Source organism: Hippocampus bargibanti, linkage group LG18 (genome assembly GCF_051943395.1).
Source record: "Hippocampus bargibanti isolate YZ-2025 linkage group LG18, ASM5194339v1, whole genome shotgun sequence".
NCBI classification, from domain to species: Eukaryota; Metazoa; Chordata; class Actinopteri; order Syngnathiformes; family Syngnathidae; genus Hippocampus; species Hippocampus bargibanti.
In genome coordinates this window covers 11600009-11627673 of record NC_142751.1, presented here as the reverse complement: position 1 = coordinate 11627673, position 27665 = coordinate 11600009, and the positions used below count along the sequence as shown (strand labels likewise).

Sequence of the window (27665 nt, the reverse complement as noted above, 5' to 3'; positions counted from 1 at the left end):
TACGCAACGTTTTATATTGAATACTATTATATACCAAACTGCTTACAGTTAAATTATGTCTTTTCTATAAAACTTTTCATGTCATTTTTATCATTATATATATGTACATATATACACATATACATATATATATATATATATATATACATATACATATATATGCTGCGTTCTTGACCAATCACGTGGCTGTAACAGACGACTGGGGGTGGGGAATAGAGGACCAAAACAAGCCGGCTGCCATTTTCTCGTTCGGAGAACGGGCTCGTTCGCGAACGACACATCACTCATTGTGGCAGCTCCGTGTGTATCCCGAAAAATAGTTCGTATGCCAAGGTAACATTTTCATACATTTAATGTTCGTAAACCGAAAAGTTTGTAAGCCAAAAGGTTCATAAACCGATGTATCACTGTTGTCAAATGACCAATTAAAATGTGTCACACATAAAATAAAGCGAACTTAAATAAAATATGCTCAACTAGAGAGACTTTGCAAATGTGGCGTTGGCTAGGGTTTAAAAATGGGGGACGTGAAGACGCCAGACATCTGCTCTCCAACCTCTGGCATCATGTATCCAGCGCAGATTATCCGCTGATTGAAGAGGACCCACTTGGAAGCCCTGACCGTAATGTTATTGTAACAGGAAGGACGCCCGTTGACCCTATTAGGGAGGATGTCGGAGCAACGAAGCAAACGTGTTTTACACGCCAAGCCGGACAAAATGTCTGTAGCAGAGCCTAGGATGAACTATTCTGGAAAATAATCAAATGGTGATTTAGAGATTTAGCATTAGCATGAAGCGCAGTTGTGTTTTTGTAGCTATTTCTGCTCTGCAAAAAAATTAGTTGCGATGTTTCAAACTTGATAGCGATTAGCAAATGCTTCTTCATGAACACATTTCAATTGAGATGACAACATGTCATCATTTGTACTGATTAGCGCTGAGTATGTTGTCTTCTCTTGACCAATCTCTCTTAGTTTCAAATTATGACCACCGCCGAACGGCTTTTTCTGCCCTTGAAGACGCTGCCGGACTGATTTTTTCTGTTCCTTGCTTTGAGATTTGGTCCTCTTTGTGATGATAAATGTTTGTTTTTAGCGAGATAGTTGGCTGGCTAGCTATTAGCTATCTGGCTGGCTGGCTATCTGTTAGCTATATATCCGGCTCGCTAGCTATTAGCTAGCTAGCTGGTTAGCTGGCTTTCTGTTGGCTATCTATTAGCTATCGAAAAGCTAGCTAGCTAGCTAGCTTTCGATCTATTTGAGTTATTTGAGCTTATTTGAGTAGGTTGAGTGAATGCGGGCGCGTGTGACTGCCGCTACTCACCCACAGAAAAACAGATCCAGTTACTGTAAAGTGACCATGAGAGTTTTGAAAGGCGCTTACAAATTAAATGTATTATTATTATTATTATTTATATTATTATTATTGTTATTGCTATTGCTGTTTCTATTGCTATTATTAGTATTAGTATCGGCATTAGTATTAGTATTAGTATTAGTATTAGTATTATTATTATTATTGTTATTGCTCTTGCTATTATTATTATTAGTATTAGTATTATTTTTATTATTATTATGATTATTATTATTATTCTTACAATTATTATGATTAGTATTAATCTTATGATTATTATTAGTATTATTATGATTATCATTATGATTATGATTACAATTATTATGATTATTATTATGACCATAATAAAACATTCACCTCACATTATCGGCCGGTAGAAGGGAATTCCCATGAGATCAACTTGTTCCCTTCCCCTCGCACTCCCTAATGGAGTCTTTGGTCACTTTAAATCTTACAGGTGATGACTTAGAAACATGTTTATCAGAATGGGGGGAGGGCAACCAACCCCGTCGAGGTTCTCCAACTACAGTCCAGAGACCACAAAACCATAACTTAGGCGTCTGCAAAATAATTTATAAAACATGACGTCGCAAATGGCAGACATATGGACGCCGAACAAGCTTCCGTCCATCACTTCCAATCCACAGCATGAACCGAATAGCACGCACGCTGAGAAGAGGAACAGCTTTGGCTATAGGCTACCGTCACTCCACTGACAGATGGAGGAACTACTTCCTCCCTTATGCCATGCAGCTTTTCAATTCCGCCCTATCAGGGATTTTTTTTAATATTATTCCCTCGAGTCTGTCTGACGACAAAAGATAATAAACCAACAACTCCTATCATGAAAGAGCAAAAAATGTGAAAGGACAACCGACACAATTTGTTTTGTTTCCTAACTGACATCAGAAAAACGTTTTATAGCATCTAAAATACCCAAAACACGCAGGCTGATATTTTTGGTCAAATGCAAAACACCAATAAAAATGAGTTAGTGTCCCAAAACTACTTCAAAATGACACCGGAAATGGCGAGTTTTCAGAAGGTCCCGCCTCCTTGTTCGTGACGTCATGCCAGGACGTCTTGCCTTACTGGAGAATCAAAACTATGGCTTCGGATTCGGAGAAGATGCTTTCTTGTTACTCATCCAGTTATGAATATGATTCAAATAGTTCTGAAGAGGAAAGCATACATGTTTGCAATCAATTAAAGAAGTCCTCCCGTGTCATTTTGAGGCGTCTGGACTACAATGTAGTATCCCAGAAAATGCACAAGATGGCGCCCAAGCTCCGTTGAAAATGGGCTGATTTGTCCGCTGGGAATTTGTGTCAACTAGTATCAAATAGTAGTCTTGGTAGAACACACGATTCACCATCGCGTTACTTATGTTTTTCCCTTCTAATTTGGCCATCAACACGAAGTTTTCACACCAAACAAAGTACCCAAATGCATTGCGTGTCGCTTTCTCGGTCAAGGGCGTTCCAGACGTGACGTCACGTCAGGCATCGTCACCAACTCGAAAACAAGACTTCATGAATATTCAGCTCGAGTCTTAAAACGTAAAATATAGCTATATGCCGTGGATTTTTTGTAAAATCCGCTCAGTAGAAGTCATTTGATGTGATTTTACAAATTATGGATACAACTTGTCCGGAGGCGTCGGTTGTCCTTTAAGAGTCATGTTCTCAGAAATGTTTCCAACTCCCCTGTGAACAACATCCCTACTGTCTCATAAAATCATTCTATGTTAAAATCTGGATTGTTTTTGTACCCCCCCCCAGCAGGTCCATCCAGGTTGTGCGCAGCCATTAAGCGCCACCATGCTAGCCTGCATACAAAGACGGCAGAACCCATCTTCGCAGCATATGACCTGCGTGCCAAAAAGCCTGGATGTCCTGACGCCGCCATTGCTGCTAACTGCGCCTCCACCGTCGCAGCCGCACACTAGCAAAGGTGAGTCTGAGTTGAGCAGGGGGGTTCTTCCCTCTTCGAGGTACTATTTAGGTCTTGATAGACAATAATTTGAACACAATTGTTCACATACGTGGTTATACCACTCCAGCGTGGACCTAGCTACCTAGCTAGCTATCTATTGGCTAGCTAACACGTCAACACATCAGTCATACAGGAGTTGTCCATCGATGAGAAGGTTTCTTCAGCCGTCACCTGTCTTTGCAGGTGTCGGACGTTTTGCTTCTTATCCAAGAGGCTTCGTCAGCGAACTAAGATCTTTTGCTGGTAGTTTTGGCCCTATATATATATATTCCTACTGTCCAGACGTGGCAGTGCCAGACCCTGCTATGATCGGTCCCAGCTCTCAGGTTGGGGGAGCAGAAGACTACTCCCTGCGGCTACACTGATTACTTCTATTGTCCTGACTGACGACTGGCCTGATTGTCCCATTTGATCTGGTATCACCTCACCAGCATAACTAAGCCTATGTTGCCTAAGAAGTCGGTTGGAGGAACGATCCACATTGAACCTCACCCCACTGTGGCGATTTAGTGAAGAGTTTTGCTGTTTTATGAAAATCGCTTCTTTTACTCCACTTTCAAACCATCCATTTTCTTTCGCTAAGATTTTAACCCCATTGTCGTCAAATGAATGGTCGCTAGCTTTTACGTGCATATGTACTGCAGATTGAGGCCCACTAGTACTATCCAGGCGATGTTGATAGTCTTTTTTTTTTGGAGAATGTGTTTAGTCTCCCCAATGTATTGCTCTTCTAAAGAGCCGCAGGAAGTACCCCAAATCTTGTAAATCAAGACACCACCGCACAAAGCGCGCTCCCTTTGGCCACCTATGGTTGTGACGACGTACTGTCCTGCGTATTTCCGCGAATCGCCTCTCCATTGTTTGAATCCCGCGCTCAATGTTTGCGCTCCATTTGAGGTAATTAGACCTCATTGGGGTTTTTGTTTCATGCTTGCAGACGTCACGCAATCTATTAAAAGAGCCATAAAAGCTCTGATGTAACGGGTTCAATTGGAGTAAAGATACTTTTTTTTTGCCCTTCTATGGTCCCATTGCCCCCCCCACCCCACGCTCGTCGGTGAAGCTTTTCCTGTTATGAAATATTAATTGGGAATCAGTGGAGAGCTTGTCTGCTAAATGCTGCAACAGAAGGGCCCCGTTGGCCTTGGGGCTTTTTTTTTAGGGGGGGGTACTAGAGGGGTGATCAACATTTTCATCCTGTTTACCTGCGGGGACGCATCCCCCCCCCAACCACCACCACCCCCGGGGGTTGTGCGCAGACCCCCTGCGGCGGCCACGCTGACATTTCAAGTTTGAGTACGGCAGCCGGGAGCTCACTCCGTGTGGCCTCCTCGCTAAATGAGTCCTTGTTGGATCTAGTTAAATGGGGACATCCTTTAGCTGCGCTTTTCAAAGCCATTTCCATTTTTAGCTGTCAATAAATGGGAAAGGGAGCGGACATGAAAGCTCGCAAGCCCAAGAGTCCCATTTCTATGGAAGCACTGGAAGGAATTATGCGATCGGCATTGAATGAACGACCCCGCTCTCTTATCTCGCCTTGAAAGCCAGGCCTGAAAATGTACCCACCCTCGCCTGCCCTTGTCCCTCACTCTCTCCCTGTGCTGCTGGCCTTACTGGTTTAGAAGAGGCAAACTTTGCCCGAGCGCCGCAGAAACAAATGAGGAGTGACACGGGCGCTGAGGAGCCTCCTGGAGCGCATTGCACGTGCACAGTTACATGCACGCAGGCTAAGTGTTCGAGGCCGAGGTCATGCTACATGAATTCAAAACGATGTAAAGGCGACAAAAAATGGCCTGATTGGGAGCATGGTAACAACCACCACCCCTCCCAACCCATCTACTTATATTTCTTTCCTACATACCACTTATTTAACGGACAACCGACGCCTCCGGACAAGTTGTGTCCAGAATTTGTAAAATCACTTGAAATGACTTCGACTGAGCGTATTTTACAAAGATTCCACCGCATATCGCTATATTTTATGTTTTAAGACTCGCGCTGAATATTCAGGAAGTCTTGTTTTCGAGTTGGTGACGATTTCTGACGTGACGTCACGTCAGGAACGCCCCTGACTGAGAAAGCGACACACAATGCATTTTGGGTACTTTGTTTGGTCTGAAAACATCGTGTTGATTGCGAAATTAAAAGGAAAACATATACATAACGCAATGGTGAATTGTTGTGTGTTGCACCAAGACTACTATTTGATACTAGTTGACACAAATTCCCAGCAGACAAAACAGCCCATTTCCAACGGAGCTTGGGCGCCATCTTGTGCATTTTCTAGGACGCTAAGTTGGAGTCCAGACGGCTCAAATTGATACTGAAGGACTTCTTTAATCGATTGCAAAAGTTTATGCTTTCCTCTTCAGAACTATTTGAATCATATTCATAACTGGATGAATAATAAGAAAGCATCTTCTCCAAATCTGAAGCCATTGTTTTGATTCTAGTTTTGGGACACTTTAAGTCAGGGGTGTCAAAGTCATTTTTTTGCCGCGGGCCACATTGTAGTTATGGTTTCCTCTCGAGGGCCGTTATGAATTCGGGGAACCCATTAGAATGTTTAAATCCCTTCAAATATTACATATAGAGCACACAGCAAATTAATGAATAACTCGTTTTCAAATCTGAAGTCAAGAATAATGACTTTTATTGTGGTTGACATCCAAAAATATGAAATTTTGGCTCAGATTTTAGCAATCATCATGGAATTTAACAAGTTTGATTTGCTTTCGCGGGCCGAAAAAAATGATGTGGCGGGCCGGATTTGGCCCGCGGGCCTCGACTTTGACACATGTGCTTTAAGTCATTTTTATTGGTGTTTTGCATTTGACCAAAAATATCAGCCTGCGTGTTTTGGGTATTTTAGATGCTATAAAACATTTTTCTGATGTCAGTTAGGAAACAAAAACATGGTGTCGGTTGTCCTTTAAAGATTATTTGATGTGTCCGCACATGTCAACAGTGGGTGGCATTGCTATAAATTTTTGCTTTTCCTGTCTGGTCACGGTTTCTAACCCAGAGAGAACTGTATATTTTTAGTCAAGTCTGTTTATGGAAGACGTGTCATAAATAGAGAGTTAGTGTGAGGGACATCCAAAAGCGTGCGCTCCGGTGTCAACATGCCCCCGCGTCTGCCTTTTCCATTTCCCATTTCCTCTTGTCGTCGACAGCGACGAGGTCACGTCGACCACAGGGGAGACGTGAAGAAGATAGATACATATTCATGCGTGTGAATATCAAGGAACCTACTCATGTTGTACTTTCACTGTAACATACGGTTTGAGTATATTTTGGCAAAAAAAAGTAAACACACACACACACATGTATTTTTTAATCAAATACATTTTAATTTTACATATTTTATTTTGAAATTGATCATTTGAGATAAATCGAAATCTAATTCAGTGTGAAACATTATGTATACACATGTGTTTTTTTAATCAAATACATTTTAATTTTACATATTTTATTTTGAAATAAATCATGCGAGATAAATCGAAATCTAATTCAGGGTCAACGATTACAGATACATATATATATATATTTTTAATCAAATGAATTTTAATTTTACATATTTTATTTTGAAATTGATCATGCGAGATATATCGAAATGTAATTCAGGGTCAAACATTATATATATATATATATATTTTTTTATTAAATACATTTTAATTTTACATATTTTATGTTGAAATTGGTCATGCGAGATATATCGAAATCTAATTCAGGGTCAAACTATATATAGATATTTTTTAATCAAATAAATTTTAATTTTACATTTTTTATTTTGAAACTGATCATGCGAGATATAATGAAATCTAATTCAGGGTCAAACATATATATATATATATATATAGATATTTTTTAATCAAATAAATTTTAATTTTACATACAGTAAAGTCTTGTTATATCGATATCGGTTATATCGATAGTACTGCTTATTACATGTAATCTAATTCAGGGTCAAACTATATATATATTTATTTAAATCAAATAAATGTTAATTTTACATGTTTTATTTTGAAATTGATCATGCGAGATATATTGAAATCTAATTCAGGGTCAAACATTGTAACTAGATTTTTTTGAATCAAATAAATGTTAATTTTACATATTTTATTTTGAAATTGATCATGCGAGATTTTTTGAAATGTAATTCAGGGTCAACCATTATATATACATTTTTTTTAATCAAACAGATTTTAATGTTATTAAGAACATCTTGACCTTGGTACACACAGAAAACCAAAAAAAACATGGCTGAAATTGTTGTCAATAATCATGACTAGTTGTCTCAATGCAGGAGGGAGGGCTGGGGGCTGATATGGAACACCTTTTGTTCAGTGGGAAATCTTGCAAATACATAAAAAATATTTGCAAGCCATCCGAAAATGGAGCACAAAAGATGAACCGCGACCGAGCGGGGGAATGCTTTCCACTCACACGGAGCGTTCCATCTGGCGCACCCCCAACGGGCATAAGGGGGTGTGCGAGGGCCTGTTGTTCACCGCTTGCCGAGCTCAACATTGACAGGTTGAGGTGGCGAGTGTTATGCAGCAAACAACAGATGACTGACAATTAACGCCTCGCTTTTAATGACCGGACTTCCCGGGCCGAGTGAGTGCGTCAGGGAGGTTGTCATGGCGACCGTTCCAGGTTTGCTTTTTAATGCCTTCCAAACGCCCGAGCGCTCGGTCTCGGGCCGTTACGTTAAATATCACGACTTTCTAAGTGCGGCGAGCTGTAATTAAAACACGCGTTGAGTCGCATTCTGTTTCGCCGCTTGTGATATCGCGGCGATGTGCTCGGAAAAAAAAAAGGATTTAGCGTGAAATCAAAAAGAAACACGCTCGTGCTGAGGAAATTATTATCGCGGAATAATGCATGAGTGTTATCTCGCGTGAGAATCGGGCGGATCCATCGAGCCCTCTGCGTTAAGCGTCCCCTCTGGGTAACAGCTGGAGGTCGTGCAAGGGGCTTGCTTTTGCCCATAAATCAGTGATTAACTCTTAACCGCTCCCAAACAATGAGGTATCCACTCTAATCTGGCGGGGTGGCGGGCGAGCAGGGGGTGGGTGGCTTGCTATAGGCTTCAAGTGTGGCCACGGGAAAAAGATTAGCCTGTTTTTGAAGAGGCAGAAAAGCGTGGCGAGGTTTCTTCTAGAGAGGAATAAAGCTTATAAAAGACCATTTACATACCACCGCAACAAATCCTTCGCACTCGTGTTTGCATAACTTCGAAACGTGCGCACAATGCACCTGCGGTGCTTGAATGTTGATGATTGCGCACAGGGGATGAATTGGGGGATTAGGACACGCTTGCGAAAAGTGTTCCACTTGGCAATCAGCGCGCCAGTGCAATCATTGAACGGGTCCAAAACACCAAATTGAGAGGCATCGTTTAAAGGACAACCGACACCATTTTTTGTTTCCTAACTGACATCAGAAAAACGTTTTATAGCATTTATAATAGCCAAAAGACGCAGGCTGATATTTTTAGTCAAATGCAAAACACCAATAAAAATGAGTTAAAGTGTCCCAAAACTACTCAAAATGACCCCCGGAAATTGCGAGTTTCAGAAGGTCCCGCCCCCTTGTTCGTGACGTCACGCCAGGACGTCTTTGCCTTGCTCTAGAATCAAAACAATGGCTTCAGATTCGCAGAAGATGCTTTCTTGTTACTCATCCAGTTATGAATATGATTCAAATAGTTCTGAAGAGGAAAGCATAAATGTTTGCAATCGATTAAAGAAGTCCTTCCGTATCAATTTGAGCCGTCAGAGCTCCAATGTAGCATCCCAGAAAATGCACAAGATGGCGCACAAACTCCGTTCACTCATTTGTCTGCTGGGAATTTGTGTCAACTAGAATCAAATATCCCATCAATCAGGCTCCACAAATAACGCGCACAAGCCATCTGTACACTTGACGCAAAAAGCTATCAACCTAGCTAAACAGAACAAAATTGTTGAGGAACTAAGTAAAATTATTACAGAGAAAGCACCTCCAAGGGATCATTCCTCAAGATGGTGGAAGAAGAAGGCTACGTTGCTCATCAGGCGTTGAATACTGATGAAATCGGCCACGCCATTCCATCAAGACATCAACGACCATCACAAAGGTAAATAAAACAAATTTATTATACAGTACAGTTAATTTCTTTAATTATAATTCCATAGCACATTTATTAGACATATAATAAGGTATATTTTGTCTAGTTTTAAGGCTTGGAAAATTAGAAAGTAGAAAATTATGTTTTATGGGGACCTTGGAATGTATTATTCTCATTTTAATGGTTTCATATGGGAAATACACTTTTGGGATACACACTTTTCACCTTACACTCTCTGCCTGGGAACCAATTAAGTTCGTAAGCCAAGGTATCACTGTATAAGAATGTCTTAATTCCGATCTTGAGGAATGAGCTGACCCCCAGATGAGAACTGCTGCTATCTGGGGAGCACATCTATTGTCGGTAAGCCTTATCGACTTCAATCAACGTGGAAAGGGGCACAAGCATGAGGAGGTCAAATACTGTAATACTAAATTTGTCAGCGCTGCATGATGTCGTCTGCCATGTTTGTTTTTTGTTCTTTTTTTTTTCTTCCACACGGTTGTTCTCCCCCGCCTGTGACGCAGCATGCGGTCGGCAGGTTTCTGGGTGATCAAGGTCGGGCTGTTAATTATCTTTGCGTGCCATTTCTATACCTGACAACACTCGCTGGTTGCTCAGGGGGGAACCGAGGCACTTCCCTGCTTGTTTTTTTTTTGTTGATGCGGAGCGGTCATTTCATGCATGAAAAATGTCAGTAAAAAAATATTGCGGTGTTGTGATTCATGGTTTAATGGACCGATTGGGGCTTGTAGAAGCACTAGCGATCTGTGAAAAATTGTTAAATGAGGAGACAATGACGAAATGTTTATCCCTAGCGCACTCCGAAAAGTACGAATGTGCGAACATTTATTTCACTTATTCACCGCCATTCCCGAATTTATTCGGGAATTGAAAAGCACTACGTGGAGCGCAATTCCCAAATTTGTCCGGGTTTTGACAATAATGCGCTGGTCAGACCTCCAACAATGCTCTTCCCATCCACAAGGGGGCAACATTTGCCTTTTGTACAGCCGCTCCCATGTCAAGCTCAGATACAGTGATACCTCGGTTTACAAACCCCTTGGATTACGAACTTTTCGGTTTACGAACGTTAAATTTATGAAAAATTTACCTTGGCATACAAACTATTTTTCGGGATACACACGGAGCGCCACAATGAGTGATATGTCGTTCGTGAATGAGCCTGTTCTCCTAACAAGAAAATGGCAGCCTACTTGTTTTTGTCCTCTATTCCCCACCCGAGTCTTCGGTTAAAGCCACGTGATTGGTCAAGAACGCAGCAGTGAGGGGGAGGGGTTGAAACATTAAAGCCAGACGACAGAGAGAGACTGATAAAATGAATAGAAAACTGTGAAATTTTGACTCGTTTCAACTTTGATATGAAAGTTTTACCTTGGCATACAAACTTTACCTTGGCATACAAACTTTTTTCGTATACGGAGCTGCCTCAATGAGTGATGTGTCATTCGCGAACGAGCCCGCAACAAAATGGCAGCCGACTGTTTTTGTCCTCTATTCCCCAGCCCTAGTCTTCGGTTAAAGCCACGTGATTGGTCAAGAACGCAGCAGTGGGGGGGGGGGGGGGTTCAACATTAAAGAGACAGGCAGACGACAGTGAGAGAGTTTCAACTTTGATAGGCAGAGTTTAGACTGCAAGGTTAAAATATCTCATCAATCAGGCTCCACAAATAACCCGCACAAGCCATCTGTACACTTGATTCAAAAAGCTATCAACCCAGCTAAACGGAAGACAATTGATGAGGAACTCGATAAAATGATCACAGAGAAAGCACCTACAAGGGATCATTCCTCAAGATGGTGAAAGAAGAAGGCTACGTTCCCCATCAGGTCTTTAATGCTGATGAAAGCGGCCACTCCATTCCATCAAGCCATCAACGACCATCACAAAGGTAAATAAAATGACTTTATTATATAGTACAGTTTATTTCTTTAATCATAATACAGTAGAACATTTATTATACATAAAATAAGGTATATTTTGTGTCGTTTTAAGGCTTAGAAACTTAGAAAGTAGTATGTTTTATGGGGACCTGGGAACGGATTATTCTCATTTTAATGGTTTCCTATGTGAAATTAGTTTTTGGGATACACACGTTTCGCCTTACACACACTGTCTGGGAACCAATTAAGTTTGTAAGCCAAAGTATCACTGGATGAGATATCTAATCACCCAAACCTTTAACTAAACCTTTATTTGAATTTGAGTTCATATCACCCTGCCCAGTGACGGCTTCATAAATGTGTGCGTGCAGCATGGGGGCTCGGACAAGTAGGCAATGGGTAGGTGGGCTTGCCTATTAACTAATGAGGTTTCCATAGTAGCGCAGCCATGCAGCCACGGTGGGAAGTGCAGCTGTGTTGTGTCTGGGCGACTCTGACAGGGCTCTAATCTCCGGCCTAACAAAACCAGACACCCCGCCGAGGCATGCGTGCTCCACACACACACATACGGCGACATTTTCACCGCAAACGACATCTTTTAGATTTTCTCTTGGCTAAATTAGCCGTATCTCCTAATTGGCCCCGCGTTATTCGGCACGGAAAATTACAGCATTTTTCTACAATTATGCTTGAAATGCATCTTTGCGTGTCCACTCCCACTCCTTCAATCATCTCACGTGAACAGTCTTCTCCTTTATGTTGATAAATATTCAATTAAGGCTAAAGGCGACATGTGTTTTTGAATCTGGTTGATGATTAGCATATGGCCATAACTGTATGTATTATCAATAAAGGATGAATGTTTTTCGTCATAATATTGAGATTGGATTGCTCAACACATTTAGCCTTTTTGAAAAATCAGCAATGAACACAACTTTTTTTAAATTTTCTTTGTTTTTAATTCATTTATTTTTGTATTTATGTATTTATTTATTGTTGTTTGCTTTATTTATTTATACATGTTGATTTATTTGCTTTTAATTTATTTACCTATACATTTATTTCTTGGTTTGTTTAATAATTAATTTATTGATTACTGATCATTAATTTAATAGTTATTATTTATCATTTATTTGTGTGTTATCTGTTTATTTGGTCATGATTTTTATTTATCTAGTTGTTGTTTGAGTTATTTATTCATGTGTTTGTGCATTTGCTATTTATTTCTTTACTTATTGGTTTAATTAATAATTAATGTATTGATTATTTTTCATTGATTTCATATTTATTATTTATTTGTGTCCATGTTTATTTATTTATTTATTTATTGTTTGAGTTATTTATTTATATATGTTTTGTTTGTGTATTTTCTATTTATTTATTTTCCTATTCATTTATTTATTGGTTTCTTGAATAAATAATGATTTTATTGCTTATTTATCATTTATTTAATATTTATTGTTTACTTGTGTGTGTGTTTATCTATTTACTTGGTAAATATTTTTATTTATCTATTTGTTGTTTGATTTATTTATATGTCTTTGTTTGTATATTTGCTATTTATTTGTTTATTTACATATTCATGTATTTAATATATTGGTTTGTTTTCAATTGATAATTGATTTATAATAATAATAATACATTACATTTCTAAGCGCCTTTCAAAACTCTCAAGGACACTGTACAGTCAGTCATTGATTATTTTTCATTCATGTAACATGTATTATTTACTTTATTATGTGTTTATCAATTTATTCTGTAATTATGTGTATTAATTTATGTGTTTATTGTTTGAGTTATGTATTTACTTATATATGTGTTTGTGTATTTGCTATTTATTTATGTATTTATTTTTTTCCCTATTTGTGTATTTATTGGTTTGGTTAATTAATAATTAATGTATTGATTATGTATCATTTATTTAATATTTATTATTTATTTATTGTGTGTGTTCATCTATTTATTTGGTATTTTCTTATTTATTTACTTATTTTGTTGTCTGTTTATTTATTTTGGGGGAGGAATGCAATCTCATCAAAATCCGACAACCCGCAGTCCACGGTTCATAATGGCAACAGTGACCCTATGATTTCTATTTTCTGATTTTTATTTTATTTTTTACGATGGGAAAGCTTGTTAGAAACTGCCAACCGGTTTTCAGAAAATGGATCGTGTTACACATTGAGATTCCACGAGTATTAAGGTCTCTCCAGTCCCAATGTGGCGGATGTTATTGTTTTTCATGGTAGCGCTCCACATACTAAGCAAGCATTGTTTTGCTTTGTGGTGTTTCTGTTGAATCCTCCCCCCGCCCCCCTGGATTGAATCCTCCCCTCCCTCCTCCTCACCTTCTTCCGTCCATTTTAAACACCCAATTTCTTTCTTTCATGGGAAGGATCGTGTCGATTGAATCATTTTCACAGGCGCGGTGGGCGGTAGGCGGCGAGGAGGAGGGGGGTCCGTGCTCACCGCGGGCCTGAAAACGAAATAAACTCCCGAATCAATTTGAGACAGGAGCAAGCTCGCTCGCCCACGCAAAGCTGGAATTGGTTTTGTTATTGAGAATTAAATGAAGTGTACTTTTTTTTAAACTCTCACTGCAGATCGCTGTCTTCTCTTTCCATGATCTCAGCTGACTCACATCCACTTTAATGAAAGCGACACCCTGCGAACTTGCTTGTTTGTTTTAAAGGACAACCGACATCTCCGGACAAGTTGTGTCCATAATTTGTAAAATGGCTTCACATGACTTCTACTGAGCGTATTTTAATAAGATTCCACCGCATATCACTATATTTTACGTTTTAAGACTCGCACTGAATATTCAGGAAGTCTTGTTTTTGAGTTGGTGACGAGTCCGTACGTGACGTCACTAAAGGACCGCCCCTGACCGTAAAAAAATATGCATCGTAGCGGTCCTTCCATCACGTCAATGTATTTTGCTGTACTTGTTTGGTCTGGGGACCTCGTGTTGCACCAGAAGAGGGCGTCCAAGCTCCATGGAAGGAATTTATCAGCCTGTGGAAACGGGCTGATTCATTCCTCACAACAGCTCGGTGGCCATTTTGTGCCTCTTTTTGGGTGAGATATTTCCCCCCAATGTTGCCTCAAATTGGCACAGAATAAATTCTTTAATCAATTGCATTGTATGCTTTCCTCTTCTCAACTATTTGAATCATATTCATAACTGGATGTGTAACAAGAAAGCATATTCTCCGAATCTGAAGCCATTGTTTTGATTCTCCAGCTATGCAAGACGTCGTGGCGTGGCGTCACGGACTGGGGGCGGGACTTTCTGAAAATGCCCAATTCGCAGCTCAATTTTTTTGCAGATTTTGGACACTTTAAGTCATTTTTATTGGTGTTTTGCATTTGAATAAAAATATCATACTGCGTGCGTGTTTTGGGTATTTTAGATGCTATAAAAAGTTTTTCTGATGTCAGTTAAGAAACAAAAAAAGTAACGTTGGTTGTCCTTTAAACGGGCGCCACCCATTTTCAACCTTTACACCGTCGCCTGATCTTAAGCAGCCTTGAAATTACCCGGCTAACGACACTTAAATCTAGCCGCCGTTTGTCCCGCTCTCGACATCTCCGCTTGGCGATTCAATCACAGCTCGGTCTTGCCGATCCGTCTGCAACCATTTTTCGTCACGGTTTAAGCATTTTCAGGAGTGCGGCATCCCATTATGAAAGACTTTGGGCAAGACGTAGGTCCCGCCCCTTGACCTGCCAATCATTGTCGGAAGCTTAACTCATTCACTGCCATTCCCAAATTTATTCGGGAATTGAAAATATGACGTGGAGCGCCATTCCCGAATTTGTTCGGGCTTTGTTGTTTTTTCATGCTTGGGTGCCGATAAAGCGCAGGCCAGACCTCTGGCAATGTTTTTCCCTTCCACAAGGGGGCGCCATATAAACCAATATGTAGGTATTGCATTCTAATTGTCCTTGCAGTCTACACTCTGCCTTTGAACTTATCAATAAAGTTGAAACAAGTTTCACTGTTTTTTAATCCATGTTCTCACCTTTTCACTTTTGTTTTTTTTCCACTTTTTTGTTTCAAGCTCTGTCGTCTCCCTTTCGTGTGTGTTAGTGTTTCTGTTTCTGTAACTCCTCCCCCCTGCTCACTGCTGCGTGTGTCTCCTCCCTCCTCTACCACAGATGTTGACCAATCAGTGTGTTTCCTGAAAAATAGTTTGGATGGCAAGATTGTATTCTCGCGAATTTAACATTCATAAGGCAAAAAGTTCGTTAGCTAAAGCATTCGTAAGCCGAGGTATCACTGTACAAATCACTCATTTGTATCTTCTCTTACTTCCAGGTGAACCACCCTCGACGGCTTCCCGCTACCCGTCTCCGGCCGAGCTGGACGCCTTTGCCAAGAAGACCGCCAACAACCCACTGTGCATCAAGATCTTTCCCTCGGACATCCGGGTACCGCAACACAAACAGCTGAACAAGACGGTCAACGGTTTGGACACCACAGGGCATCATAGCTACAGTCCCTACTCGCAACCCTACTCCGGAGGCTACCAGGGCTTGTTAGCCATCAGCAAGGCGTCGGTGGCGTCGGTTAAGGGTGTGGTGAAGAACTCTGAGGGGAAAAGGACCAAAGCGACACATAGTCAGTCTTGTCTGACGCCGTATAAAAATCCAACGAATAGCGGATATACCATCCGACACGGGCACAAGGCCTATCACGTCAACTCGTGTAAACCAGACGTTCCTGTGGAAACGCTTTGTTCTAGTGCCAGGATGCCCTCTGGAGAACACGGCCTGCTGCCTCACTCCGAGCTGGCGGAGGTTCAGAGCCTGATGAGGCAGCTGAACAGAGTCTCCCGGCCAGGGGGCGATACGAGGCCAAGCCCTTCTCTGCAGGCGGTGGCGGCCGTGGCGCGTTCGGATTTTAACGCCGGGGTTCCCCCGCCGCAAAGTAGCACGGCGTACGGCGGGGCGGTGGTCCCTACGCAGAGTGCCGCCCACGTAGCCCAAGCAGAGTATGCCGCGTGGCAACGTGGCCATCAGGTCTACCGACAGGGAGCGGCGAGGATGTACGACATCGCCGCGACCGACTCCGGCGTGGGACAATCTCCCGAATGCTGCCCGACATTGGCGTCCTCGTTTTACGGGGTGCGTCCACCCACGCAGGGTCACTTGTCCGTCAGACAATTCTTCACGCCGCTATGGGACGGCTTGAGCGCCACGCCCAATAGCAAATGCTACGCTTCTCAGGTGGCGGGTACTATGGCGCCCTCGCATTCCCAACTCCGCCATCATCACCAGACACATTTCCACCCTCCCCCTCTTCCAGTTCCTGTTCATCCTCAGGTACGAGTGCAATTTACAAAATTGGAAACATTCGACAGTCGTATAAGGTTAAAAATAAACTCAATTCGCTCATTCGAAAGTTGTCTCGTTATAGCGAACTTAATAAATTAACTCCTACTATTTAAATGGTTCGGGGAAGGAGCCCTGTTGCGAAAATCAGCCAGTAGTTGAGATCCCACACCCTTAAATGGGTTTGTAATTGCCTATAGAGGGCGGCAAAGAACTACATGTGTTGAAATTGAAGCGTTCAACTCACTTTCAATAGTTTCTTTGGCACCAAAATGCAACCAGATGGAACCAAAGCGTTATTGTTATTGCCAGAGCTAGAGTACAATGAAGAAAGAAAGGCACTTGTCAGAGAACAACACAATTACACTCCTACACCCCCCCCCCGCTCCCTCGAACAACTGTGAATCGGCAACTTTTTTGACTCCCAAACCGCAAATATGAGGGGTTTCAAAAATACATATTCGCATATTCACAATAAAAACAGATTTGGAATACAGTGATATCTTGGCTTACGAACGTAATTGGTTCCCAGACAGTGTAGAAGGTCAAAAGTGTGTATCCCAAAAATTAATTTCCCATAGGAAACCATTAAAATGAGAATAATCCGTTCCCAGGTCGCCATAAAACATAAATTTCTACTTTCTAATTTTCTAAGCCTTAAAACTACACAAAATATACCCTTAGTTTATGAATAATAAATGTGCTATGGTATTATGATTAAAGAAATAAACTGTACTGTATAATCAAGTCATGTTATTTACCTTTGTGATGGTCGTTGATGGCTTGATGGAATGGAGTAGCTGGTTTGGCCACCTCCATTTCAAGCTCAGATAACTCCAGACCCATATAACTAAGAAGAGAGTATAAGATTTCTACGGCTGAACTGAATGTTTATGTAGTCCTAAAACGTAATATTCTGTGAATCTAGCAATTTGAGTGAAAATGACAAAAATACCCTGGCACTGGAGTGGACACATTTTTTGCACATCGTCTGGCAGTGAATAAGTTAAGAACATAACAAAAAAATATATATAGTTAATTGACCGCATTTGTTCTTTTTACATTGCTACCCAATCCTCAGGTCTACGGCATAGAGCAAAATGTCTGCTGCGGGCCAGCGTGCGCGAGTCTATGCCATGCGGCAGCACTCAGCAGGAGTCTGCAGTCTCTGGAGTCCCTCATCAGTGAAATCCAGCCGCCCTGCATCAAAGAGCGCATGCTGGGCCGCGGGTACGAGGCCGCCGGGACGCAGCAGATGCTGGAGCAACAGCAACCTCATCATCATCATCATCATCATCACGCCCACATCCAGCTTCCAGTCTACAGATGAGATGCGAGGTGACCGACGCCAACTCGCTTTGCTATCCAGTCTGACCCCCGTTTGTACACCAAAATCTTCAGGAATTATCATCAAAACACTAATTTGGAATTGTAGTATGTCAAGAAGACCATACAGGCGGTATCTGCACAGATCCAATCCGCTAATTGACAAGTGCAACCGGGGTGGCTTGGCCATGAAGTGCTGCCCACGCGAATGAAAATTCAATCCGTGCTTTTAGCCTCGATACGGGGGCTCCTTTTTTTTCCACTCCAATGCTCGAGGTTCTGCAAGGAGTGGCCACTTATCTGGTCGCAGCGAATGAGTTAACACTGCACTTAAAAATACGGCAAAAATAAATAAGTAAGAATAATAAATTACTGTATTTTCTGCACTATAAGGCGCACCGAAAAGAAACTATTTTTTTTCCTCAAAAGCTGACCATGACTACTCATAATCCGGTGCGCATTCTGTATTGAAAACGTTTTAAAATGTCATTCATTGAAGGCGCCCCCCTTATAATGCGGTGCACCTTATGTATGGAAAATATTTTTAAATATGTCATTTGTTGCACCTTATAGTCCAGAAAATATGGTAACTGTATTGAATGATTCAAGTGAAAAGAAGAAGAAGAAGAAACCATGCTAATGTATTGAACGGAAACGCTAAATACAAATGAAGTGTACTTGGGCAGGGATTTTTTTTTTGCATGCATTTTTGAATCATTAATCCGTTCTTTGACATTTTCTCCCCCGTGAAATTCAAGGTTGAATTCCAAATTCCGAATGTTCGCCATTAGTTTTTGGTCACCTATGTGTGAATGGACTTTGCAGGAAAACGATAATCATGAGGCGAGATGCTGGTTATTCTTAGCATTGTTGTGAAGCGCTAACAATGAGCATTATCTGCCATAATAATAATAATAATAATAATAATAATAATATTTACAATAATTATATTTACAATAATAATAAACACAGAATTACTGTACTTCTCCAATATGATTCTTGTGCTTATGACATGGAAGTGGGGGCGTGATTAACGTTGTGAATACAGTGATACCTCGGTTTACGAACCCCTCGGCTTACGAACTTTTTGGTTTACGAACGTTAAATTTATGAAAATTTTACCTTGGCGTACAAACTATTTTTTGGGGTGCACACAGAGCTGCCACAATGAGTGATGTCGTTCGCAAACGAGCGTGTTCTCCTAACATCAAAAAGGCACCCGGCTGTTTTTGTCCTCTATTCCCCGCCCTCAATCATCGGTTAAAGCCATGTGATTGGTCAAGAACGCAGCAGTGAGTGGACGTGGTTTAAACATTAAAGAGACAGGCAGACGACAGTGAGAGAGTTTCATCTTTGATAGTTCAAAGGCAGAGTGTAGACTGGAAGGTTAAAATAAACAACCCGCACGAGCCATCTGTACACTTGATGCAAAAAGCTATCAACCCAGCTCAACAGAACACAATTGATGATGAACTACGTAAAATTATCGCAGAAAAAGTACGTACAAGGGGTCATTCCTCAAGATGGTGAAAGGTTACGTTCCTCATCTAGTGTTTAATGCTGAGGAAACCGGCCACTCCATTCCATCAACGACTATCACAAAGGTAAATAAAACGACTTTATTATACAGTAGTTTATTTCTTTAATTATAATACTATAGCACATTTATTATACATAAAATAAGGTATATACAGTAAAGTCTCGTTATATCGATATCGGATATATCGATAGTCCCGGTTATATCGATACTATTTCTATGCACGCACGGAGAAAATTACATGCAAACAGGGTCGGATATATCGATAGTCCCGGTTATATCGATATTTTTTCGGACTCCCTTGAATATCGATATAACGAGACTTTACTGTATATTGTGTGTAGTTTTAGAAAATTAGAAAGTAGAAAATTATATTTTATGGGGACCTGGGAACGGATTATTCTCATTTTAATGGTTTCCTATGGGAAATTAATTTTTGGGATACACACTTTTCACCTTACACACTCTGTAGGGGAACCAATTAAGTTCGTAAGCCAAGGTATCACTGCATTTGTTTTTCCTGTATCACACATTACTCTCAATGATAAATATGTCACATTTTTAACGCCATTGTTGATTTTAAAGTTGTCCGCCGCAGGTTCAGGCCAAGCAGAATGTGCCCGTTGATTGTTTTTTTTTCTCTTTTTTTGTTTCTTTTGGGGGTCATTTTAAAAGCCTCGCATTCACTGGACTTACTGAAGTTACACTTTCAATCCAAGAGCACGAAATTCTCCCTTTTATGAGATGTTGCTAAAATTTCATTGCGGCTCTTGGGGGAGTGGATGGCATGAGACTGTGCAGGTGTACCGATAGGGTGATTTCCTCTCCGCAACTCTGGAATGTCGTGCCGACTACACGTAATCGAAAACTTGCTCGTCTGTCCGCACTGCTTGTATGATATTTATTTATGTTGACTTGTATAGGGACTGGGGATTTTTTAAAAAAAAGTGTCTCTATAATTATTAAGTGCAATTATGATATCTATGGACATAATGTTGAAATATGTGTGTACCTGTACATCTTGTATGTATGTTTTGACCTGTCCCCTTTTTTTGCCCTCAGCTTCCTCATGAGGATTGTCAAGTAAATGACATTTTCTAGATTCAAATAATTGTCTTTTTTTTTTTACATATTTTACAAAGATTCCACGGCATATAGCTAGATTTTACGTTTTAAGACTCGCGCTGAATATTCAGTCTTGTTTTCGAGTTACGACGATGCCTGACGTGACATCAAGGAAAACACATAAATAACATGATGGTGAATCATTGTGTGTTGCACTAAGACTACTATTTGATACTAGTCGACACAAATTCCCAGCAGACAAATCAGCCCATTTTCAACGGAGCTTGGGCGCCATCTTGTGCTACATTGCTGTCATTGACGGCTCGAATTGATATGAGAGGACTCCTTTAATCGATTGCAAACATGTATGCTTTCCTCTTCAGAACTATTTGAATCATATTCATAACTGGATGAGTAACAAGAAAGCATCTTCTCCGAATCTGAAGCCATTGTTTTGATTCTCAAGCAAGGCAAGACGACATCCTGGCGTGATGTCACGAACAAGAGGGCGGGACCTTCTGAAACTCGCCATTTCCAAGGTCATTTTTTTTTTTAGTTTTGGGACACTTTAGGTCATTTTTATTGGTGTTTTGCATTTGACAAAAAATATCAGCCTGTGTGTTTTGGGTATTTTAGATGCTATAAAACGTTTTTTCTGATGTCAGTTAGGAAACCGAAAAAATGGTGTCGGTTGTCCTTTAAGCAAAGGCCATTTGAATAAATCAACATAGCATGAAAATGAAATCAATTATTTCACGGCAGCATTAGCTCGTCTATATTACAACACAAATGACCCATACAAAACATGTAATAGCATTCTGCTCACTATTCAGATTCTAAATCAGCAATCCGGGCTTGATAAGTAATAATCCAAGCTTTAAAGGTCAGTGTTGTTGTCATTGAGGCAGTGTTGTGTCGGCTAGTGATTTGCTGATTTGAGCCTATTGTGTAGCAGGTTTGGACGCCGGGGTGTTTTTCATGCTATTTATCTGTCAAGACAGGGCCAGGCGCCGCGCTGATAAACCAACCTGGAACACAGACATGCTCTCCTCCACTCCTCTCTTCTTTCTCGCTGACGATTAGTCCAGGCGCCCTGCTCCTCCGGGAAGGCAACCGGAGCCGTTCCGACCTCCTGGGACATGCTTTCAGATAAGGTTGTTCCTGCAGAAGGAAGGAGGAGGAGAGTTGATCTGGTGGGATTAGTGCAGGGGAAATGAAAGAGAAAGGAAAGGTGATCCTAATCTCTTTTTTTTTCTCCCCATGAAGATGAGAGGTTAAATTGTCTTCCAATAAAGCTCCTAAATTATATGCAGAATAAATGAGTACAATGGCGTCTTGAGACGTGTAAAAATCACGATTCAATCACGCATATAACATCATTAAATAAAATATAAATAATTCAACAGTTTAGGCATCAGTACGTAATTTATCGTGAAAAAAGATCATGTGACTGTAAAGTGTCCTTGAGAGTTTTGAAAGGCACTTATAAATAAAATGTATTATTATTATTATTATTATTATTATTATTATTATTATTATTATACAATCCGAGACCACCGTTAGTTAGTATGCTGACACAAAAAGTTCTCACACTACTTTAAATGACTCAGTAAGATTTAACATTACCAGGTTGTTTTTTTTTGTTAGTTTTTTAGCAGATGAGTCCACAGGAAAGACTGAGGTAAAATTATTGAACCCCTGCAATCTCAGCAACGTGAGCATGGACGTGCTAACTAGCCCATCTCAGTGTTTCCCATGTATTTGACTATTTCATCTGATTGCATCTGTGCAATTTTTTTTCCCCAGGAAGAGTTGCAAAATAAACTTGACAGCACTCTGCAAGAAAAATTAAGCATCCAAGTCATGTACATGTTAACGGAGGGAGTTTGAAAACAGCATTGAGAAGTGTCTGTTTCTGTTGTATTTTCACATGTTGCTGGTAAAACATACGTTCACTCTTTCTTAAATATTGCCATACAAGTTATTAGAGTACTCTGGAAAGATATGCATGTCAAAATTTGAAATGGGCAATTGTGATGATACAGAAAACACAGTGTGCACGCCTATTATACTTACAGGGTTGTTTAGCTGACAGGAAAATCCACGATGTTAACCTGATTACTGGTCGAAGCAAACAAGCACTGCCATCTACAGTCCAAACAACGAACAGTCAGACTATCCTGTGATATAATTTATAATAAAACACCTGTAAAGCCAAACAGTGAGGACGTCCATTTTCCTGTGTATCTATACTTCCTTACTATACTATCCTAAGATTATTTTTAGTACTAATACACGAAGCCGAACTCTACGTTGACGCCATTATCAGCAAACACCGCATAAAAACGATGATTTAATAGAACTACTCTTCTTTTGCCGTATGAAATGATTTTAACCGAACGTGGCCTTTTCCTAACACATTTTATCGAGATAAATTTCACAGATAGACAGAAAAGGATCGACAGTTCTTTCGGGTAGGACTTTTTCCGGTTTGCGTTCCCGCACCAGGGGAGCATTGACGAATCAGAATGGAGTGCTGATACCACGTGATTTGCTCTGCCGGCTTTAGGGTGGGGCTTAAGTGTTGCTTTTCAGAATTGTGGGAAACAAGATAAACTAAGAGAGGCGTGAAGGAATTTGGATATGTCGTGTTTGATTTTGAACTCCAAGGGTTTAAGTTTACTTTTGGTTTTTTTTTTCAGTTTGAAACGTGACAAGGAGGGAAAACACAGTCGTTATCTTTTTCAATTTAAATTGGGACAATGACAACTAAAACACACACGTGACGTCATTGCATATAACACAATGGATGGAATACAGTGAGTTACTGCACACCTTTCGACCGTAAAAAAGTACTTAGCTTCTTGGTCATATACTAAAACCCGGTTGGGTAATAAAATACAATATACAGGTAATGACAAAAGTTAAAAGCTAGTTTTGCGCTGTATTTGCATTCATTACGTTCTTAACCCCATTTTTTTCGGTTTGCATTGTCGCCGATTGCAGCCGACCAATAAGAGTAGAGCAATGTCACGTGGTTTTTGTGACCCATTTGAGGACTTGTTTTTTATTAGAAAAAAAATCCTATTTTACAATAATGTGCAACAGAGTGAATTAGGTGAAAGGTAAAGGTAGCTCTAATATAGTAGCTACTGTCACAAAGCGTTAAACAGTGTTAAAATAAAATATTCACATCGTTCAAAACTTCACATGCAGACAATATCACTTTTAGGAAATGTGTGATTGTGTCAGAATTTCTTGTGTTTGTATCTTTTCTGACAATCTGGTCACTCACGTTAAGGCACTAGTTGTAATCATGAAATTTCGTTAAACTGCAACAGGAATGCTGCATTTAAAAAAAAATAGAAAATGTAACACTCAAAAACATAAGGCTTCATGATTTCTGTTATAAGGCAAAACAATAAAATAAATAAATTAAAATCACACATGGAAGGTCTGTGATTAAACTTTGTAGTCTAGCTCTGCATTGAGCCTCGCGTACATATCATAGATTGCGTCGACAGTGGGGGCAAAGTTGACCAGAAAGTGACGCAGGTTTTCTAAACATTCTTCCTCTTTTACATCCTCTCCTTTTGAAAGTGCCTTGAGAAAGTTGGACCTGTAGGGGGCCGCATACAGTGCCGTCTGCAAGAAAGAAAATAAAAAAAGGAGAAAGCATAAAGAAATAAATTAACATTTTTGACACATTTATAAATAAATAATAATAATAATAATAATAATAATAATCCATCTCATTTCATTTCCAAACGCCTTTCAAAACTCTCAAGGTCACTTTAAAGTCACAGGATAACGTTTTTCTGTGGGTGAGCAGTGGCAGCCACACGCACCAGCGTTCACTCAACCCGGAAGTACCTCAAATAGATAGAAAGCTAGCTAATATATAGCTAATAGCTAACCATCCAGATAGGCAGCCAGATAGATAGCTTATAGATAACTAGATAGCTAACATATAGCCAGCGAGAAAGATAGCAAATAGATAGCTAGCTAGGTAGCCAGTTAGACAGCAAATAGATAGCTAGCTAGGTAGCCAGCTAGATAGCAAATATCTAGCTAGCTAAATAGCCAGCTAGACTGCCATATAGACAGCTGGATAGCCAGATAATAATAATAATAATAATAATAATAATAATAATACATTTCATTTTTAAGCACCTTTCAAAACCCTCATGGTCACTTTACAGTCACAGGATACGTTTTTCTGTGGGTGAGCAGTGGCAGCCACACGCGCCAGCGTTCACTCAACCCGGAAGTAACTGAAATAGATAGAAAGCTAGCTAATATACAGCTAATAGCTAGCCAGATACATAGCTAATAGCTAACTAGATAGTCAATATAAAGCCAGCCAGTTAGATAGCAAATAGCTAGCTAGCTAGGTAGCCAGTTAGACAGCAAATAGATAGCTAGCTAGGTAGCCAGCTAGATAGCAAATATCTAGCTAGCTAAATAGCCAGCTAGCCAGCCATATAGACAGCTGGATAGCCAGATAATAATAATAACAATAATAATAATAATAAATAATAATAATTTTGGCATGTTCTGTTCGACCATAGTTTGTGGGTTTTCTCCAGGTACTCACGTTAAAAATCTTCTGCACAAGCCACCCGTGGTATCTCTTTAGCGCCTGATCATAGGCTTTGGTAATGTTGATCCGTATGAGGTTGGGCTGATTAAGATCTTGCTCGCCGTCCGCTAAACTCTGCAGTAAGATTTGGATGAAACGGAGTCCCCTTTAGGAACACAAACAAACGTATTATGAGTTAGATTGAGGTTTTTTTTTTTTTTTACCAATTTTGGGTGCACCCAAATCGTGCCATATTATAAATGAGGAAAACATGAACAAAGGAGAGAAAATCAACCACAACTTTTATAATTGCAATATTGACAATTCAGCGATTTTTTTATCCCTCTTGCTATGGGGTTTTGCAATCAGATTGCAGTGAGTGAATGTTGGCTCAACTTCAGAGAATCTACCGGTACAGTGATACCTTGGCTTACAAACTTAATTGGTTCCCAGACAGAGTGTGTAAGGCGAAAAGTGTGTATCCCAAAACATTATTTACCATAGGAAACCATTAAAATGAGAATAATCCGTTCTCAGGTGCCCATAAAACATAATTTCCTAAGCCTTATAACTACACAAAATATACTTTATTTTATGTATAATAAATGTGCCGTCTGGACTCCAATGTAGCATCCCAGAAAATGCACAAGATGGCGCCCAAGCTCCATTGGAAATGAGCTGATTTGTCTGCTGGGAATTTGTGTCAACTAGTATCAAATAGTAGTCTCGGTGCAACACACAACGATTCACCATCGCGTTATTTATGTGTTTTACTTGTAATTTCGCCATCAACGCGGATCAATACCAAGTTTTCAGACCAAACAAAGTACCCAAAATGCATTGTGGGTCGCTTTCTCAGTAAGGGCCGTTTGCCTCTGTGACGTCACTTAGGGGATCGTCATCAACTCGAAAACAAAACTTCCTGAATAGTCAGCGCGGGTCTTAAAACGTAAACTATAGCTATATGCGGTGGAATCTTTATAAAATATGCTCAGTAGAAGTCATTTGAAGTGATTTCACAAATTATGAAAACAACTTGTCCAGAGGCGTCGGTTGTCCTTTAATGTAGTATCCGCTACCTCACCTCTTGAGCCACATGAGAGCCAACGTAGCTCCCACTTTGGGCCATTCCGCGCCGAGGTCTTGCCGCTCTGCCTCCAAGATATGCTGCAACGTGACATATCGGTGTGGGTCCTTCAAGTATACTTCTTTAATTTTCTGTGGGCACAAGCACACCCAAAAAAAAAACATGTTGGACGCATATTCATCTCATATTACTCACAAACGCACACACAACTAAAGAAATATACACGTATCTGTGCATACACTCCATCAATCTGATTCACCTGTAGACACACACTCGCTCTCTCTCACCGTGATGTTGCCGTTTAAGTCTGACTTGATGAGTGAAAACACTTTGGAGCCCAAACAGTCTAGAGGACAAAAGTGACATTTAAATCTGTGAATTGTGGCTATTATGAAGAAAATTATGTTAAATTTGCCAATATTAATGACAAAAGAATAGCACCATTAAACTGCATGCAATAATGATAATAATAATAATAACAATACCAATACCAATAGCAACAATAATAATAATAATAATACATTTTGTTTCGAAGCGCCTTTCAAAGCTCTCATGGACACTTTACAGGCACGAGATAAGAACTTTTTTTCTGCGGGTGAGCAGCGGCAGCCTGATATCATTCAATATGTCAAAAAAAGTGGAATCATGTCATTTACCAAAATGTATGGTTTGTTAAGAGATGGTTTGGGTATTCAGAAAAATGCATAATTTTATGACAGAGTGGCATCACATCGTGTTGCCAAAAAAAAAAACACAAAAAGCGTGAATATGTACGTGAACTGTGAAACAGGATCGGAGTGTATGGGTAAGCAAGCTACTTTTTGTTTCTTCCATTGTGTATTTAAATGGAAATGTTCTGTGAATGCGTTTGAATATCATGCTTTTAATTATGTAAAACACTTGATCACCTTCCATGAATGCATGAATAAAACGTCTCGTCTTGCCTTTAAACGCGTTTTTGTTATGTGCACTGCGCACTGAACTATGTTCCTAACAGTCCCTCATAGTGTAATGAAATTTCCACGGAAAGCGCCACCAAAATTTATCGCTAACCGGCTGATTTCGGTGCTTGTCGTGCACTTCGGCCATGTGTCAACATTAAAAAAAACAAACACTTCTGTATCACGTGATCAGGATCACCAATGAGGTCTCATCTTAAAACCACTTCAGAAGCGTAAAGAAAAGTTGACTTTTTTTTTAAATGGTTGCTTACCGAAGAAGGACGGAAGGTGTGAAACGGTCTCCAGGAAGATTTTTGTATTAACGGAGTTGTCCGGGGGTAGCTCTCCGAATCGGTTGTCCAGGAGCAGAGACATTTTCTGCGTCTTCGACAACTGCTATGCGGACCAACACAA

The 27665-nt window shown here is 40.2% G+C and overlaps 2 protein-coding genes and 1 long non-coding RNA gene across 5 annotated transcripts in view; 1 reads left to right on the top strand and 2 right to left on the bottom strand.

The window, feature by feature from the left end:
* LOC148884656 (protein FAM222A-like) overlaps positions 1 to 21653 on the top strand; it is a 32831-nt gene extending 11178 nt beyond the window's left edge. The window contains exons 2-4 of one of the 2 annotated variants that reach the window (XM_089020274.1): positions 3140 to 3308; positions 15698 to 16704; positions 17795 to 21653. In XM_089020274.1, the coding sequence (XP_088876400.1) occupies positions 3176 to 3308; positions 15698 to 16704; positions 17795 to 18043 (1389 nt within the window). In that variant the 5' untranslated portion in view covers positions 3140 to 3175 and the 3' untranslated portion in view covers positions 18044 to 21653. Of the gene's footprint in view, positions 1 to 3136; positions 3309 to 15697; positions 16705 to 17794 lie in introns of both variants that reach the window. The other variant, XM_089020273.1, reaches the window with a different exon arrangement.
* LOC148884655 (uncharacterized) lies at positions 528 to 22889 on the bottom strand. 2 transcript variants are annotated; one of them, XR_016118259.1, is made up of 4 exons: positions 22718 to 22889; positions 21670 to 21802; positions 13722 to 13849; positions 528 to 659 (listed from the first exon to the last, which is right to left on the bottom strand). It is a non-coding gene; the product is annotated as an uncharacterized LOC148884655 (long non-coding RNA). The 2 variants fall into 2 exon arrangements; XR_016118258.1 differs by lacking the exon at positions 528 to 659 and having other exon boundaries at positions 13262 to 13849.
* Positions 22890 to 23433: 544 nt separating this feature from the next.
* The window catches only part of LOC148884654 (glycolipid transfer protein-like), a 4235-nt gene continuing 3 nt past the window's right edge, over positions 23434 to 27665 (bottom strand). Inside the window, exons 1-5 of the mRNA XM_089020488.1 lie at positions 27524 to 27665; positions 26598 to 26656; positions 26308 to 26441; positions 25239 to 25389; positions 23434 to 24286 (exon numbers count right to left, since the gene is read on the bottom strand). The exon at positions 27524 to 27665 is cut by the window's right edge and continues 3 nt beyond it. Coding sequence (XP_088876614.1) covers positions 24104 to 24286; positions 25239 to 25389; positions 26308 to 26441; positions 26598 to 26656; positions 27524 to 27626 — 630 coding nt within the window. The 5' untranslated portion in view covers positions 27627 to 27665 and the 3' untranslated portion in view covers positions 23434 to 24103. The remainder of the gene's footprint in view (positions 24287 to 25238; positions 25390 to 26307; positions 26442 to 26597; positions 26657 to 27523) is intronic.